The sequence below is a fragment of the Anastrepha obliqua genome, chromosome 2, assembly GCF_027943255.1.
Source record: "Anastrepha obliqua isolate idAnaObli1 chromosome 2, idAnaObli1_1.0, whole genome shotgun sequence".
NCBI lineage: Eukaryota > Metazoa > Arthropoda > Insecta > Diptera > Tephritidae > Anastrepha > Anastrepha obliqua.
In genome coordinates this window covers 133,848,537-133,863,899 of record NC_072893.1, presented here as the reverse complement: position 1 = coordinate 133,863,899, position 15,363 = coordinate 133,848,537, and the positions used below count along the sequence as shown (strand labels likewise).

Sequence of the window (15,363 nt, the reverse complement as noted above, 5' to 3'; positions counted from 1 at the left end):
ATTTTTTGCTCCATTTTTTAATATTTTGTAGGTGGCTAAAGGCAGTGCAAACGTTCTACTGCAGTGCAAACATTGCACGAGTAAAACACAGAGAGAGAGAGAGAGAGAGAGAGAGAGAAAGAGAAAAGACAAAACAAAAGTAAATATGAAGCAGGTGCTGCCTATGTCCCACACATCCTCGCAGCGAATATTCTGTTTGTTTATGTTTCAAAATATGGTTCGACGTAGTTCTCGCCCTTGCCGCGCCGCAAGCCAACAGCGTACCCAACAACTATTGTGTATTTAGCCGGCATGCAGTGCCAATGCTCATGCTCCGACCACATGCACGACGGCATTTCTCACCAAAAGGGAAATTATTTAATTTCCTTGCATTGGTATTTGGGGTGGTGCGCTGAAATTTCGCGACAAGTGCACAACCGACAGTGACGCTTAAACTGTGCAACGGACTGTGCATATCATTGCACAGTGCGTTTGGGTTGGCGGGAGGAGTGCGGTGAAAGCATTCTTTGCTGACGACAAGCGTTTTGATATTTCACTGACCCTGGAGGGTGGGGGTCGGAGTGCGAGCAAATAGAGGAGCTATCTGTGCAAAAGGCTGCTTGTTCGTCTACTGTTGTTGGTTTTAAAGGTACTCGTTTGGCAATTTTTAATTGACGTGTACAAAGAAGAACTGTAAGAACTGGCGATTTGTAGTGCGTGACTTCCTCTATATTTTATGTGACTGTGCAAATTATGCGAAACATAGAAAATTAATATTTTTTGTTTAAAATTTCATTTTCCATTTCTGTTTTGCTAGTAAGGTAATGAAAAATATTTGTCTTTAAATCTGGAGAGTTCAATTTTATCACAATTTAATAATTTAAATCACTATTTATTTTTTTAACAAAACATTTAGCGTAATCAATTTTTGCAGAGGAAACTCGTATATCCACAGCATCATTAAATTTAAGCACTTGAGCGCTCCGCTGCACACCTAAATGTATGACGCACTTGACCAATTGTATATGTAATAAATGGTTCTTCATTTACACACCTAATTAAAACTTCGAGGTGTGCTGCAATCTTGGGAGCATTTAAATTATTTTCTGCTCAACTAAAATAAAAATTTAAATATTTATGATTATTTTTGATGAAGCGTATGACTCTGACCGCTTTTGAAAACCGTTCGATACGTTGTAATGCCAAATATTTCTGGTATATCATAAAAGAGTTTCCGCCCTAAATGTGCACAGGATTTGGGAAATTTCATTTCCGCGGCTGCGCGGTGTTTGTACACGCGATCCCGCCTTGAACACATAATTCACCAAAACTAAGCAGTGCTTTCAAAACTGAAGTTCTGGCAAAACATTCTAAGTAGATAAAGCATTGAAATTTTAATAAAGTTGTTCACTGGTATAAATACAAGTGTCCACACTTTCGGTCCGTTTTTTAGTGCTAATTTAACTGTGGTGAGTTTTGAAACCAGGTTTAAGGCTGCAAAAGTGGGTGTTAAAACTTATTTTAGCATGTTAACAGCAGAGTTGAATTTTCACTGAAAAACCGGTCTCAAAAGGTAAATCTATTATTTACACAAATCTCATCTTGTTTGGATTCGTATTTTATTGCTCCTCATCACTCTGTAGTGATCCAGTGCTGCCAAGCAGCGTCACAGCTGACAGCTGACAGCCGAAATTGACAGCTGTTGGTGATGGGTCTTCTAATTTCTTGTGTGGAAAATAAAAGGGAAGCTCCGAATAAATTGTGCTAAGGTGGGAAAAATATTGTACAATCACCTTACTCTATATAAAACAAATAGTTTATAACTCGGCTTTGCAGTGGTTTTACATATGTTTAAAACTTTGCACTAGAAAATTAGTGTTTTGCTTAAATCACAAATGGCACATTTTCATTGGCGAAACTGTGATGTAATGACTGGTTGCAATGGTCTTTCGCATCAAATCGTACATCGTTCCGTAAAGGTTTTAAACTATAATACATTTTTTTATTCTTGATTTTCAGTATGGCTGCCGTTTTCCGTGTGGGCATTGTGCGCCTCTGCGGCCGTAATGCTGCTCCCGCATTGTTGAATCCCCAATCGGCGTCTCCAATGGCTCTAACGCAGAAGTGCACCATCATGGGTAAATCTATGCGTGGTGGCCCACGAGTACCAAAAGCCGCTCCATATCCATATAAGGAAAAGAACTACACTGTGTTGAATTCCTTTTTCGATAAAACATCGAAGCGTATGGATGAAAACTCCAAAGTCATCTGCGTTGAGGGCCCAATTGGTGCGGGCAAAAGCAAGTTTGCCAAAGAGTTAGCTGATGAATTGGAAATGTGCTACTTTCCCGAAGTCAATTTGGATTTGATTTATATCAATTCTTATGGCTATGATATGCGCAAATTAGATCCACAGCTGCCAGAACTCTGTCGTTCCTATGATGTGGCGAACTTTTGCCGTGAGCCCAACCATCCCTTGGCTGCGCAGTTCCAGATACGCATGTACATGCTGAGATATTCACAGTACATAGACGCCTTGCAACATGTCCTTTCCACTGGTCAGGGTGTGGTTTTGGATCGAAGTTGCTATTCGGACTTCGTGTTCTTGGAAGCAATGCATAAGAACGGTTACATCTCCCGTGGTGCCCATTCGGTGTATTATGAAATTCGTCAAAATACTATTAGTGAACTGCTTAAGCCGCATTTGGTGATCTATTTGGACTGCCCAGTCGATGCCGTTAAGGTAAAGTTCAATCTGTGAATTGTAAGCATTATCTAATTTTTTTTATTCCGTTAAATATAGCAACGTATCAAGGCCCGCAATATCAACTACGAAGTAAATTCAAATGTGTTCACTGATAGCTACTTAAAGGACATTGAAACGTTCTACAAACAGCACTTCCTTAAGGATATCAGCACTCATGCTGAAATCTTAGTTTACGATTGGACTGCTGGCGGTGAGACGGAAGTTGTGGTTGAAGATATCGAACGCATAGATTTTGGGCAGTTCGAAGTGGACCACCACAACAAGAAAATGAAGGACTGGCGTTTTCCACTCGAATCCGAATGGTGCGAGGCCCGAATTAAGTACTGCAATGAAAAAAGCACTTTGATGAACTATTTCAACGTACCACGTTATGACGTTCCGGAATTGGTGCGCGATGCCGATAGCAGTAAGATATGGCGCGATGTATGGTATAATGTGAGTATCGTCTTCCAGAACTAGACCCTGTGGTTATACTCATCGACAATTTTTGGTTTAATTAACAGGCGCCTGGCATGAAATATCGTCCTGGCTACAATGAAGACATGGGTGACACCGGTTTGCTCACTAAAACAAAAGTGGGAATCAATGAGCCAATGTAAACAGTCATCAGTTATTTGTTAGTAAATTTTGAATAAAAGAAAATAACGGTATGAAATGCTGTGTTTAAAATAGAAAGAAGAGGATAATGGAAAAGCTAAATAAAAACCAGTAGCTGAGAACGATTTGTATCGAAAATCATAATACTGATATTCAATGTTATTTTCCAACGATGAAAACGAAAAGGTAGAGAACGATGGAGAGTAAATTATTAGTTTAGTTTCGCATTAACATAACGACAGATTATCAAAAAAAAAGAAAAAACATATGTGGAAACATTGATATGGAGCAGTAGGAAAGAAACTCGGATCAAGAACTGCTGAACGGTGAAGATACAAAATATTGAAATGGCTTAAATGAAATAATATCTTAAGCATTAAAACGTTTTTTAAATAAAAATATATTGAATAAAAGTATGTAAATAAACAACACAAAAAAAAATGGCTTAATGCTTATCATTCACAGCGTGCTAATTGACTGATTACCCACTGTACGTATATATATGTATGGATGTATATGGGTGTGACACCACATTAAATTGTGGGGTTTCCACTGGGATTATAAAACCTATATATTTTTAGACTTCTGCCAAAATATTTCGCAAAAATATTCCCGTAGATCTGAAGCTGGATCCATATAAAAATAGTTACAAATATCGAGTTGTTTTATAAATGCGAGTAAACCTAGTTATTAAAAATTTTTTTCCGAAAAATTGCCTCAGAGGAAGAAGTTATGCTTAGACGAAGACGGCCAATAATCTACACTGCCCTCACGGGGTTAAGTATACTGCTACAAAACAAGAAGTTATGCTTAAAAGGTCTGCATAAAAATGTCTAAATAATGTCCAAATGTGCCAAAAACCCTTTTCATTTCTTGGAAACTAACACTTTACGTACCGATTTTTCTTAGCAATTTTCACCATTTCTGATTCTGTTGATCAAATTTTTAGAGATTTTTCCCACAGACCTTTTAACTTTGAACTCATCTATTCTCTTGAAATAATATAAATATAGTTAAACAGTAAATATTCATATTTTCCGAAATATTTTGGAAATTCTTAATATATATTCCAATGGAAAAACAATAGCGCATCCTACTGTACATACCAGGTACTAGTTACAATAAGTTTTGCGATTCGATAAGAAAAATGCAATTTTATGGTTTAAAACAAAACTTTATTATTCAGTATAGCGCCCCTGAACATTAATCCACTTGTCGAAATTTCAAGGCAATCAGAGCAAAGCTGGGGGAGTTATATCACTTTTACTGGAAAGTAATATGCCAAAGTTTCAGGCCAATCAGAGCAAAATTGAGGGAGTTACAGCACTTTTTCAGCAGATTTGACAGTTATGGTGTTTGACGATTCTTATGATTTTTGCTTATTTAGAAAGGCTGAAGCTTCTGAATTACGTGTCGAAATTTCAAGCCAATCAGAGCAAAGTTGAGCGGGTTATAGCACGCAAAAGCGTTAGGCTTTCCAGACGTTCAAAAATCATGAAAATCACAAACTCCAATTTATCCTTTCGAAAACACCCTAAATATTGCTAAGAAAGTCACACTCGAATATGTTTTTCTTCCATTGTTAACAAATGTGATGTCTAGGACTTCTATTAAATCTCTTTCAGTTACTCGACGCTTTTCCAATACGCAATTCTGTAGTTTTTCCACGATTTCTGGTGTTGTTACTGTTTTTGGACGACCTTGACATGAATCGTGTTCAAGGCTTGTATGTGGACGTTTAAATTCAGCAACCCATCATTCAACTGTACTTATTGATAGCGAAAATGTCTTATGCACTTCAACACTCGTTCATAAATTTCCTTTGCTTTTAAATCCTCCAAAATAAAAATTCAATTACTCGTACTGCACGGCACCTGATTTTTTCCATTGCAGAAAATACTGTGACACGTCGATACTAAATGGCTTGAAAATAAAGAATGCATTGACAGATTGAAATGAAACTTCACATACGTTCATATGAACAAAAACAAAAAATTGGCAGTAGCAAGGCCCTCTCCGATCGCAACGTAAAATCTTATTGACGAATGTACATATATAGTCGTATCTCAACCAATGAAATTTAACATTTAAACTTTTACTTTTAAATACCAATGATTAAACGGTTTTACTCCTTTCCTTGATATTCTTATTGCACATAATTTCTTTATACATACAAAAAATTAATCGAGTTTTCGCTGTTTGAATTCCGGAATATAAGATTACTTAAAAAGGATAAATAAACTTTAAACGAAATTTCCATCTCACAAAATTATTTTAGGTCTTTCAATCTCGTCCATATTTTCTTGAGAAGAGGTCATAAAGTGGGAACAATTGGAATACAATTAAATGTACAAAAATACGGTTTTAAAATTTTCAATTTAAAAGTACGAAAATATTGTTTTAAAAAGGTCACAGAAAATCATTACCTTTAAAAAATAAGACTTATTGCCATCGAACCTACTATGGATCAATTTCTCAATGTATAAATAAAGTTCTATATAAAAGTAGATATTTTTTCCAGCCGCCTAGTCGAATGAGTTGGTGCGTGACTACTATTTGGAAGTGCGCAGGTTCGAGTCTCCGTTCATGAAACATCAAATGATAGAAAAACTGTTTTCTAATAGCGGTCGCCCCTCAGTAAGCAACGGAAAACCTCCGAGTGTATTTCTGCTGTAAAAAAACTCCTTTAAAAACATTTGCCGTTTGGAGTCAGCTTACAACTGAACATCAAGACGCACACCACAAATGGGAGGAGGAACTCCGCCAAACACCCAAAAAGGGTGTAAGCGCCAATTATATATAATACTTATAGATATTTTTCATTTATTTGTAGGTTGAAGTGGTGCTAGGTAGCGAGTTCCACGCCACTAATATCATACATTTAAAAACGAAGTTTTGTTATATTCCAGTTTATGCGCTACTAACCTTTCTTCTGGGTGCACAGGAGTTACAATAAAAGCAAACTTTAAGTATTTATTGGGGTTTATTATTATCGTTTTAGTGTTTCTTTATACATTTGGATAAAACGAAGTATACAAAGATATAAATAAAACGTATTAAAACATTTTATAAACAAAATAGCGCATCTTTATAGATTAATTTGAATATTGATATAATTTACACCAGATATTGGACCGCATTTGAGTCCACATGGAAGTATTTATTAGGTATTTTAATTGGGGTACGCCTTAATCCTGAATGTTGAGCCAAGAACCCCTAAATGGGAATTCAACAACTAACAGGTTGCGAAAAAAACATTTGGTTAATTTTTGGTGCTTAGAAACTAATAACTTTGAGAATATACAGTATTTGATTATGCTAATCCTTCAAATATTTAGTGTTTATTTATATAAGTATTTGTTATTGTATAATTTTATTCATCATTTACACCACAATCGTACTTATCACCCCACATAATTTTTTGGGTGGGCGATAGCCGCTACTGAAGTCGCGGCTATGCTTTTGCGCAGATGACTTCTCGCGTTCCTTACGATTTAAATTAAACTAATAAAATTACGTTGACTTCGGCTTAAAAACTTTTCTCTCTAATCCTTTTTAATATACGTATTTATAAAAAGACATTTACAACAATAATTTACAACATTTCAGTCCAGATTTTTGTGACTATTTCCGCTCAATCTACGTTACTTTCGTTCACTATTACTCGCATCCCCCAGCGCGCGATCGCGTCTTTCCCCTCAGACACGATTTAGATCTTCACGTTTAAAGTTGCGTATCGCTACAAATAGTTGATCCCTTGGATCTGGGCTGCTGGGTGTTGTTGTTGTGCGGTTGTTTGGTGTGCGCAGCATCACATCTTTGGCCGGCGCTGGTGGTGGTGGTGGTGCGACGGCCGCTAGTGCTTCGGCTGACTTAGTATTAGACGTCGTTGTAATGGTCGTTGCTAAATTCGTGCTCGATTGATTCAAATAGACGCTAGTCGAGTTCTGGAGCTTCAGCTCCAATTTGGCACTTTGTATGGGTTTCGGTTTCTGATTGACGCTTGTTTTTACTGTTGTTGGTGCTGGTTTTGTTATGCTTACGAAACCGTTTGAAATCGTATTTGAATATTTATTGTTTGACTGTTGGTGCTTTGAAATTGGTGTAGGAGCACTGGTCTCAATCTCAGCCTTCTGGTGTGCCTCCGCCTCTTTGGCGAGTATTATTTCCTTCAACCCAGTCTTGCGCAGTGTGTTTTGGCCAAAAGGTGCTGCGGGTATTTCGGTCTGATTGGGTTTCGGTTTGTTAGCCTCCAACTGGGTAATAGAGGATGATCGAAGCAACGCTGGACCCACTATGTTTGCTGCCGGCATGCTGAACCGGTTCGCGTTGCTGCGCGGCAACGTCGATGTGTGCGTTGTAGTAGCGAAGGTTCGTTTGGTAATTGCTTCGTTTTTGTTTGTTTCCGATTCTGAATCTCCGTTGAGTAAAACTGTTGTGATGCTGGTCGATTTTCGATGCGCTGTTTTTGTTGCCTCCTCTTGCGGCGCACGGAATTTTGTTTGGCTATGTTGGTCCACATTCTCAACAGTTACATCGCGCAGCGGCTTAACTGTTATTGGCACGCGATAATCTTTCTCGGGTATTCCCATTCGTTCCGTAATTGTTGTAGGCTTAGGTGATACGGGCGGCGGTGCATTCTCACGTTCGGCCCAGAAGACACTCGCTGGCATTGAAACGCGACTGTTGCGCATCTGTGAATTTGTGTTAATCTCGATGGCAGCCGTTGTAACAGCAGCGCTTTGACAGTCCGCATTCTTGCCGCCAAAAATGTAGTCGCCTTCGTTTTTGATGGACACTTGTACCTTAGGACGCTCATTCCAGGTAGAGAAATTAATACTTGGCGGTCCAGAGTATCGGTATATTTTGGGCAACTCCTTTGGTTTTGTGCGTTCTGAAATGTGTGTGACACCACGTTCGGGAGATGTGAGTTTCTTTTCTTCGGTATTCTCTTTAACGCCAAAGTTCTTTGGTATCTCCGCTATTGGAGCAATATTAGTCCTATCGTCCATTTTTTTTTCGACGAATTTTTCAGTTTCTCCTGCTGCTGCTTTGGATTCGCCATCACTATTGCTGGCGAAACTATTTTTGCGGGAGTTTAGAATTGTTTTGATAACCTCAGGACTTTGAAGAGAAGTCGATTCGCCAATGCTTAATTCGCCAGATGAACGTCTCCGGCTGGGACTGAAGCCATTTTGTTCAATTTTTGACTCTGACAATAACTTATCCGTGTTCGTAATATCTGTGGCCAGATGCGTTTGATGCAATAATAGCACGATTGAGTTAGAACTCTGCTCATCGTTTGCAATTTTTGTTACTGTATCGCAGGTTTCTACTTCGGTTTTAACTTCAGTAGGTTTTGCTATCTCTGGTTGTTTGTCTTGAGCCTGTTGTGTGATTGTTGTTATACTAAAGTTCGATAATGTGTTTGGTTTGGCTGCCTCAATCTTTGGTTGATCTTCTGTCTTTTTGATCAGCGAATCCAATCGATTCTCATTAATTATTGCTGAGAGCTCGTCTACGATCTCATTCAAAGGTGTGGTTGGACTTGGTAAAACTGCTGTTTTTTCAATATTGGTCTGTTTTCCCCTCAATTCTGCGGCCTCGTGATTTTTGTTGTTAGCAACTTTGATATAATAATTTTCTGTGTTTGAAATTGATTGAAAGTCTAGTACGGGCCGTTGTTTGATTTTGGGAGTGATGGGCATATCTGATGGTTTCTCACTCTCAAAACCTTTCGTAAACCGTCCATCAGCGAAATTGGGAGGAGGGGATATTGGAATTGCAAAGTTCCAAGATGCGCTATCAGAAAAATTTGGAGTTGCTTCTTGCGTTCTTGGTGCTGGTGTATTATCCTCACTGTCGGTTTGAGCCTCGGCGGATAAAACAACGAAATCTTCTAAAGTTCGCGGTTCGGGTGGCGATTTGACTACTGTTTTTCCGAGTTTAAAATTATATATTTTAACAATATCGTCATCATCTGAGCTCGACTCAAATACTGATTTACCTTCATGGGCCGAGCCCTCTGATGGCAGGCTGTCTGGTATCGGAGATGGTACCGGCTCGCCAATACCTGAATCGGCCTGCTTGGACAAAACTTCATCATCGTGCTCTAAAGCAGATTCATTTTTCAGTGTCGCTATATGTGTACCTAGATAGCTAGTGCAGTCTGCTTGCTTTGGTGGTTCGTCATCGTCTTGCTCTAAACCGAATGTGGTGTCAGGTGCTGTGATTTGCGCGCTCAGATAGCTATAAGAGTCCGATGATTCAGCAGAAATAGATCGTGGCTCAGGCGTTGGCGTACGATTTAGCAGGATTTTGGAAATATTCGTTGTTGTAAGGGGAGATCCAGGGTCTTTACTAACAGTGGTGATGCAATTTACAGAAGTATTTGTTGTTACCCTTGGTAGGGGCTTAGGCACGACAGCTAATGCTTCCACAGACGTTTGCACCGACTGCGAAGAAGTATTTTCAAGTACTGGCGTGGATGAGTCCATTGGCGTGCTGATTGGTTTCGAATCGCGTTCATCGTTACTGCTGTCGGGGGAAGTTTTGAGTGTCGTCTGCGATTCGAGGACCGTTTCTGCCAAGTTCGGTGTTAACGGAGTTACTGGCGTGTCTGGCGTAGAGGGAGTCATTGATTTTATAGAAACCGTATCTGAATCTGCATATATGCTACCTCTGGGTGGTGGTGCGGGTGCAGTTACTTTTTTCTTTATTTGTATCATGCGCTTACGAGGTGATGGCTCAGGGAAATCGATAGACTGTTGCAAGGCTCCTGAGCCAGACAAATTCTGTACGCTGCCACTACACTTGTTACGTGCGTTTTTTTGTTGTACTTGTGATTGCTCCTGTTCTACATCGGATTGCGCGTAACCATTCAGGCTTGACTCTACTTCACTTTCAATGGAGTGGTTGTTAATGTTTCCATTGGAATCAATGCTATTAGTATTGGTTTGCATTGACAGGTTCGGCGTTGAGGCGAAGCGATTATTTCGTGGCAGTGAATCATCTGAGAATTCGAAATTTTCAATGTTATTTGATTGCGCCATTTTTGTTTGTGCTTCGCCATTAGTCACGAGCACCGTCTTCTCTGGTATGGCGGTCTGGCTCGGTGGTCGTGGCGCCGCACGTTTCTTTCGTGGAGGAGCAGTAAGTTTGTTTGAAGGCGTTGATGCGGAAAGGGTCGCAGGCGGAGTGACCGGAGTCCGAACACAGTTCATACCTGTCGAATCCATCGAGTTGAGTGAATTGCTTGAGCTATAGGGACTAGTGGTCTTCGTTGTATGTTTTGAGTACCGACTGCTGAACTCGGACGAGGACAGGGAGTCACGTATGATCGCAGTGCGATGTAGCTTTATAATTTCGTCTGCGTTGAAGTTGTCATACGATTCGGACTTGAGACACAAACGTATTTCAGATAGGCCCACAGCGCCAATAGTTAAATCGCAGCTATACACTTGACTGGGGTCAACTGAATGTAAAAAGATGCAGAAGAGACAGTGCACAACTTCGTTATATAATTGGTTTGACTACATTTTTAAAAAGAGTGTTACCTGGATTTCTAAATTCATATTTGGATGCATCCAAAAGTTTGTTTTCACACACCAATTCTAACAGTTTGCTGAGTGGTACTCTTGCGCCCAGGCGAGCGACATATAGCTGATCCTTTGGCAAAAGCACGGTAATGCGGAAGGTCTGTTCGAAGGGCGCATTGCTTGTGGCTGCCGGCAAGGGCGTGATGCGGTTGTATTCCAGCTGACTAGTTTCGTTGATGTTCGTCGACGAGACGGACAGACTGCTTAGATTTGTGCTCGATTTCGATAGCTTACCATTGGGTGTGGCTTTATCGGCTGTGAATAAATAATTCATTCAAAACAATACAAACTTAGAAAATCACGATTTTTAAAACTCACTCTTGTTCTTCTTGCCCAACCAACGATTGAGTGTAGAGAAACCATTTTTCATGCTGCTCATAATTTATGCGTACAACCTACGACCAGAGAAAAAATAAAGATTATTTACGTCGCACTCCTATACGCTGGTGGAATTTTTCTGTTTCCGTTCCGTGATTCAACTTATGCGCTGAGCCATAATACCATACGTTCTGAATTCTAAAATTAAAGAAAAAACGCAAATTTACTCCAAGTGGAAAAGCATTTCTAAGCGAGCGGTTATAAACCTTATCAGTAATGCCTTTGTTTCAGTGCAGCTTGCAAAGCCCAAAGGCTTTGTTGTGGAAGAAAATACCTGCCCGAATAATTAATGAAGATACTATACAATATAGTCATAATGGCCGAAAACAATTCAAAGGCACTGTGGTTAAAATAACTGACTATTTTTATTGATATTTCATGGACTGGATTGTTGAGACTGAAATACATTATTCAAGTAATTTCAAGCAAATTATTGATTCCTTTTTGTAGTTTATTTCTTTTTGCATAACTTGATATGCCAAATAAACGTTTTTTATATAAGAGCTAGCAGACCTGATTTACTGCGACAAAACGGCAATTTATTACCAGAATTAACTTAGAGCTTAGTCACTCTTTACACTCGACAACCAATAGGTATTTCCAGCGTATGCATTAAAATGAAAGCTTATCTAGTAGATACTGGGAAATAAAATACAGAATACACCAGTTTACATCTAAAAACCCCCAAGAACCAGACAATCCAATTCCTATGTAAAACAGTGACTGAGTCCGAAATTCTGATTTTTGATGATTTCCTCTACCCTCTATATTTTCAAAAACATCACAGCGCTAGGACAAGTTTATTTCTAATAGCGCTTGACCCTCGGTAGCCAATGGCAAAAACCCTCTTATAAAAACCTCTGGTGAAACTGAACGGTGCTCTTTTTATACGATAATATAGGGCGGTGCATCTAACTTTTGATATTTACTTTAATTCGGCTGTAAATAAAAGATGCATGAATATTTTTCTAAACTTTTTTATTGGAAATATTAAACCTTGTCATTAAATACGGCATTCAAATGACTTTCACAGTCCCAACTTTTCATTATTCAAATTTCTAGTGTCGACACTTATCTCCCCAACCGCAATTTCTATTTGAGCAATTTTCAATTAGCAGATACTAAAAAATAGTCTGATCGCGTCAAATCGCAACTGCTAAGTGGCCAACATACCTACATCTTCGTTTTGGATGATTAGTCGATTTTCGATGTCAGTTATTCCTTTTTAATATTTCTCAACATTGTTCAGCAAAAGGAAACTATTTTGTAAATTTCTAACCATAAACTAAGCAAGAAAATTGTTATTTTAGCTGTTAAAGTAAAAAAAGTCGAGAGTTCAGATTGCGAACACTGGGTAGATCTGTTGATAATTTCGCCTTTGACGAGCCAAGGTAAAATGATTTAATTTATTTCAATTGTCTCCAAATATTTAGTTTTCGCATATTACAATTTTTTTTTTAATATGTACTGGCTGAATATCTAATTTAGTTGATCATATTGTTTTCGTTTTAGCTGCTGTTTATTTTGTGTAGCATATCTAAATTATTTGGCTACTTTGCACGGCCAAAAGTGAATTGCGTCAAATGTCTTCGCCTTATCTGCTTTAGTAAAAAGATAAGATTCCATTGCTCAATATTTTATCAACGTTTAGAAATATCTCAGGTGTTTTCCACTGAGTGCTGACGTAATTTAATTTCTAATATAATATATTTGTCGGTTTTATGGAAGAAAAAAAAAACAAAATTGATTGCAATTTTTTATAAGCATGCAATGTCGATGGGTTTGAGAAAAGTTGCTGCTTATTATTTATCTGCTTTGTATGCGGTGTTTTGTTGTGTTTGTATTATTAATTGTTTGCATACAAATGAACACTTGAGTCGCAGATACATATGTAAGTGATCGCCCCAGCCGTATTGAATGGCATTTGCGCACGACTGCCCACACCCAAGGATAGAGCGTTTGGGATGCGCCGGGAGTAACAGCAGAGCGGTCAGATGGATTTGTGCTTGAATGTATTAATCACAACGAATATAAAATTGCTTACGCGAATAATTGTTTTCTAGTTTCAAAATATTGTTATTTGATGAAGACGCGATCGGACACATGTTGTCTCGCTGATAGATTGGCGCCTCTAGGAGGTGCTGTAAGAAGAAGGCGGTAAACTTACATCAAATAAAATTTAATGTTAGATTTTAACGAAGTAGGTATCCAAAGGGGTTAGCTGGAAATGGCTAGGCCGTCTAACACATATACATATGATGAGGGCTGTTAGATACATTATTTTATTTTCATGAAACCTTATTCCACACAGTGAATATAATTATTTTTTTAATTGGCGCGTGCACCGTTTTTGGGTATGTGTCCAAGCTCCTCCTCCTATTTGTGGCGTGCGTCTTGATGTTGTTCCACAAATGCAGGGACCTACACTTTCAAGCCGACTCCGAACAGCAAGTATTTTCGGCAGAAATACATTCAGAGGCTTGCCATTGCCTGCCAAGGGGCGACCGCTATTAGAAAAATCTTTTTCTTAATTTTGGTGTTTCACCGAGATTCGAACCTACGTTCTCTATGTGAATTCCGAATGGTAGCCACGCACCAACGCATTTTGCTACGGCGGATTAGTTTTAAAAAAATTGCTCCTGTACAAAACGCTTAAAGATATTTTATGATTAATTCACAGCTGGGAAAATATGCAGCTTATGGAATTAGTTGTGAATTGCGAATTTGCCAATATTTTAGGCCACTCTTGTGAGGATTTCTAGTAAACAGAGTTGAATTTTATTTTCATCGATATTAAACGTAAATACATATGTACATATAAGTACATTGAAATAAATTAAGTAAAACCACGTTCAAACATACAAACAAGCTTCTGAACGTAAAATAATTTTCTACACTTGTCGGCTAGTCGCTGCTAGCCAAAACAAACAAAAAATGCAGCGGATTGGCAGTGAAAATCACATTCAAGTACGACTAATTGTTTTTGTTGTGTATGAGTACATTTAACTCAACCTCACAAATCGAAACACACTTGAGTATAAGCAAAAATACCAGCGCTCGAAAGCAATCAAGTAGCAAAAGCTCTAGGCGCGTCAAGCATGAAATTATATGCGCTTAATGACTGGGTGCTGAATAAAATGCTTGTGTCTCGCTATTAAACTTAGAAGATGATACAATCCGGCTTGAAGCGTGACACGACTGCATTATTATGCACTACGATGTATTGGAGTCACTGCTTTTGGCACTTGGCACTTCGCACTTGGCGCTTTACAATTGTTATTGTTGCTGCCTCTGGCCAGCGTTTTTGCGTGAAAATGCAATACTACAAATGGGGGGGGGGGAAGGAGGGCGAGAAAATCAAGAGAATTGACATTCAGTGCGTGATTGTGTGGAAACAAAAAATGTGCTTATAGTAAAAAAATGGACGTGCATGTTGGTATTATGTGCAACTACACATGTCTGCCTATTGCGAACGTAGAGTTCATGAACGCGTCGCCAGCAGCTATGAGCACGTAGCAACGGAATTAATACAACTTAAAATATGATTTTTTCTTTAATTTTAATGAACTCCTTTGAGCCAAAAATAGTGAGCTCTAAAAAATTCGTTTCATTCTACTTGCATGTACTAAGTGTATGTAAGTGTGATGGTGCGATATAATTAAAGTTTCATGGGCGCTTGACAGCTTTTTTTTGTACGTTTAAAAATATGTGAACAACTTTCGTCGTTGTATACTCCAAGCTAAGCACATTTTTAAAAATAAACACGAAAAACCCTTCTTCAAAACTCGACCATGATTACTCATTCGTTATGTCGCAGTATTTTGCTTACCTTTGCGTCGTAAATTTTTCGCAACTACTTATATTTACAGAGAGTTTGGAAGAAATTAGTAGATTCATTTGATTGAGCTGAGTTTTGAGTCGTATGTGTGTGAATGTCATGAATGATCGCACGGATGGGAAATTTTGTTAGTGAGCGAATACCGCGAGTATATTTTGCTCGGCGGTTGCGCGGTTGGATGAAATTCGCTATAATTAGCTGATTAA

General features: G+C 38.6%; 3 protein-coding genes across 17 annotated transcripts in view; 1 reads left to right on the top strand and 2 right to left on the bottom strand.

The window, feature by feature from the left end:
* Positions 1-1,210, bottom strand: part of LOC129236955 (coiled-coil domain-containing protein CG32809) — a 33,117-nt gene extending 31,907 nt beyond the window's left edge. For all 11 annotated transcript variants that reach the window (XM_054871278.1, XM_054871279.1, XM_054871281.1 and 8 more), the window contains exon 1: positions 1,034-1,210. The gene's annotated coding sequence lies outside the window, so the exon portion shown is untranslated. The remainder of the gene's footprint in view (positions 1-1,033) is intronic.
* Positions 1,211-1,638: 428 nt separating this feature from the next.
* LOC129238817 (NADH dehydrogenase [ubiquinone] 1 alpha subcomplex subunit 10, mitochondrial) lies at positions 1,639-3,487 on the top strand. The gene is made up of 4 exons (XM_054874009.1): positions 1,639-1,748; positions 1,999-2,722; positions 2,783-3,181; positions 3,250-3,487. Exons 2-4 carry the CDS (start codon positions 2,000-2,002, stop codon positions 3,343-3,345), a joined length of 1,218 nt encoding a protein of 405 aa, XP_054729984.1. The 5' UTR covers positions 1,639-1,748; position 1,999; the 3' UTR covers positions 3,346-3,487.
* Positions 3,488-6,307: 2,820 nt separating this feature from the next.
* The window catches only part of LOC129238027 (mucin-2), a 79,780-nt gene continuing 70,724 nt past the window's right edge, over positions 6,308-15,363 (bottom strand). For 4 of the 5 annotated variants that reach the window (XM_054873060.1, XM_054873061.1, XM_054873062.1 and 1 more), the window contains 3 exons: positions 11,260-11,457; positions 10,900-11,196; positions 6,308-10,817 (listed from right to left, as the gene is read on the bottom strand). In XM_054873060.1, the coding sequence (XP_054729035.1) occupies positions 7,042-10,817; positions 10,900-11,196; positions 11,260-11,320 (4,134 nt within the window). In that variant the 5' untranslated portion in view covers positions 11,321-11,457 and the 3' untranslated portion in view covers positions 6,308-7,041. The remainder of the gene's footprint in view (positions 10,818-10,899; positions 11,197-11,259; positions 11,458-15,363) is intronic. The other variant, XM_054873063.1, reaches the window with a different exon arrangement.

Coding starts and splice junctions, on each gene's coding strand:
- LOC129238817 (XM_054874009.1), top strand. CDS start 2,000: ATGGCTGCCGTTTTCCGTGTGGGCATTGTGCGCCTCTGCGGCCGTAAT. Junction 2,723..2,782: donor GCCCAGTCGATGCCGTTAAG/GTAAAGTTCAAT, acceptor CGTTAAATATAG/CAACGTATCAAGGCCCGCAA. Junction 3,182..3,249: donor GGCGCGATGTATGGTATAAT/GTGAGTATCGTC, acceptor TTTAATTAACAG/GCGCCTGGCATGAAATATCG.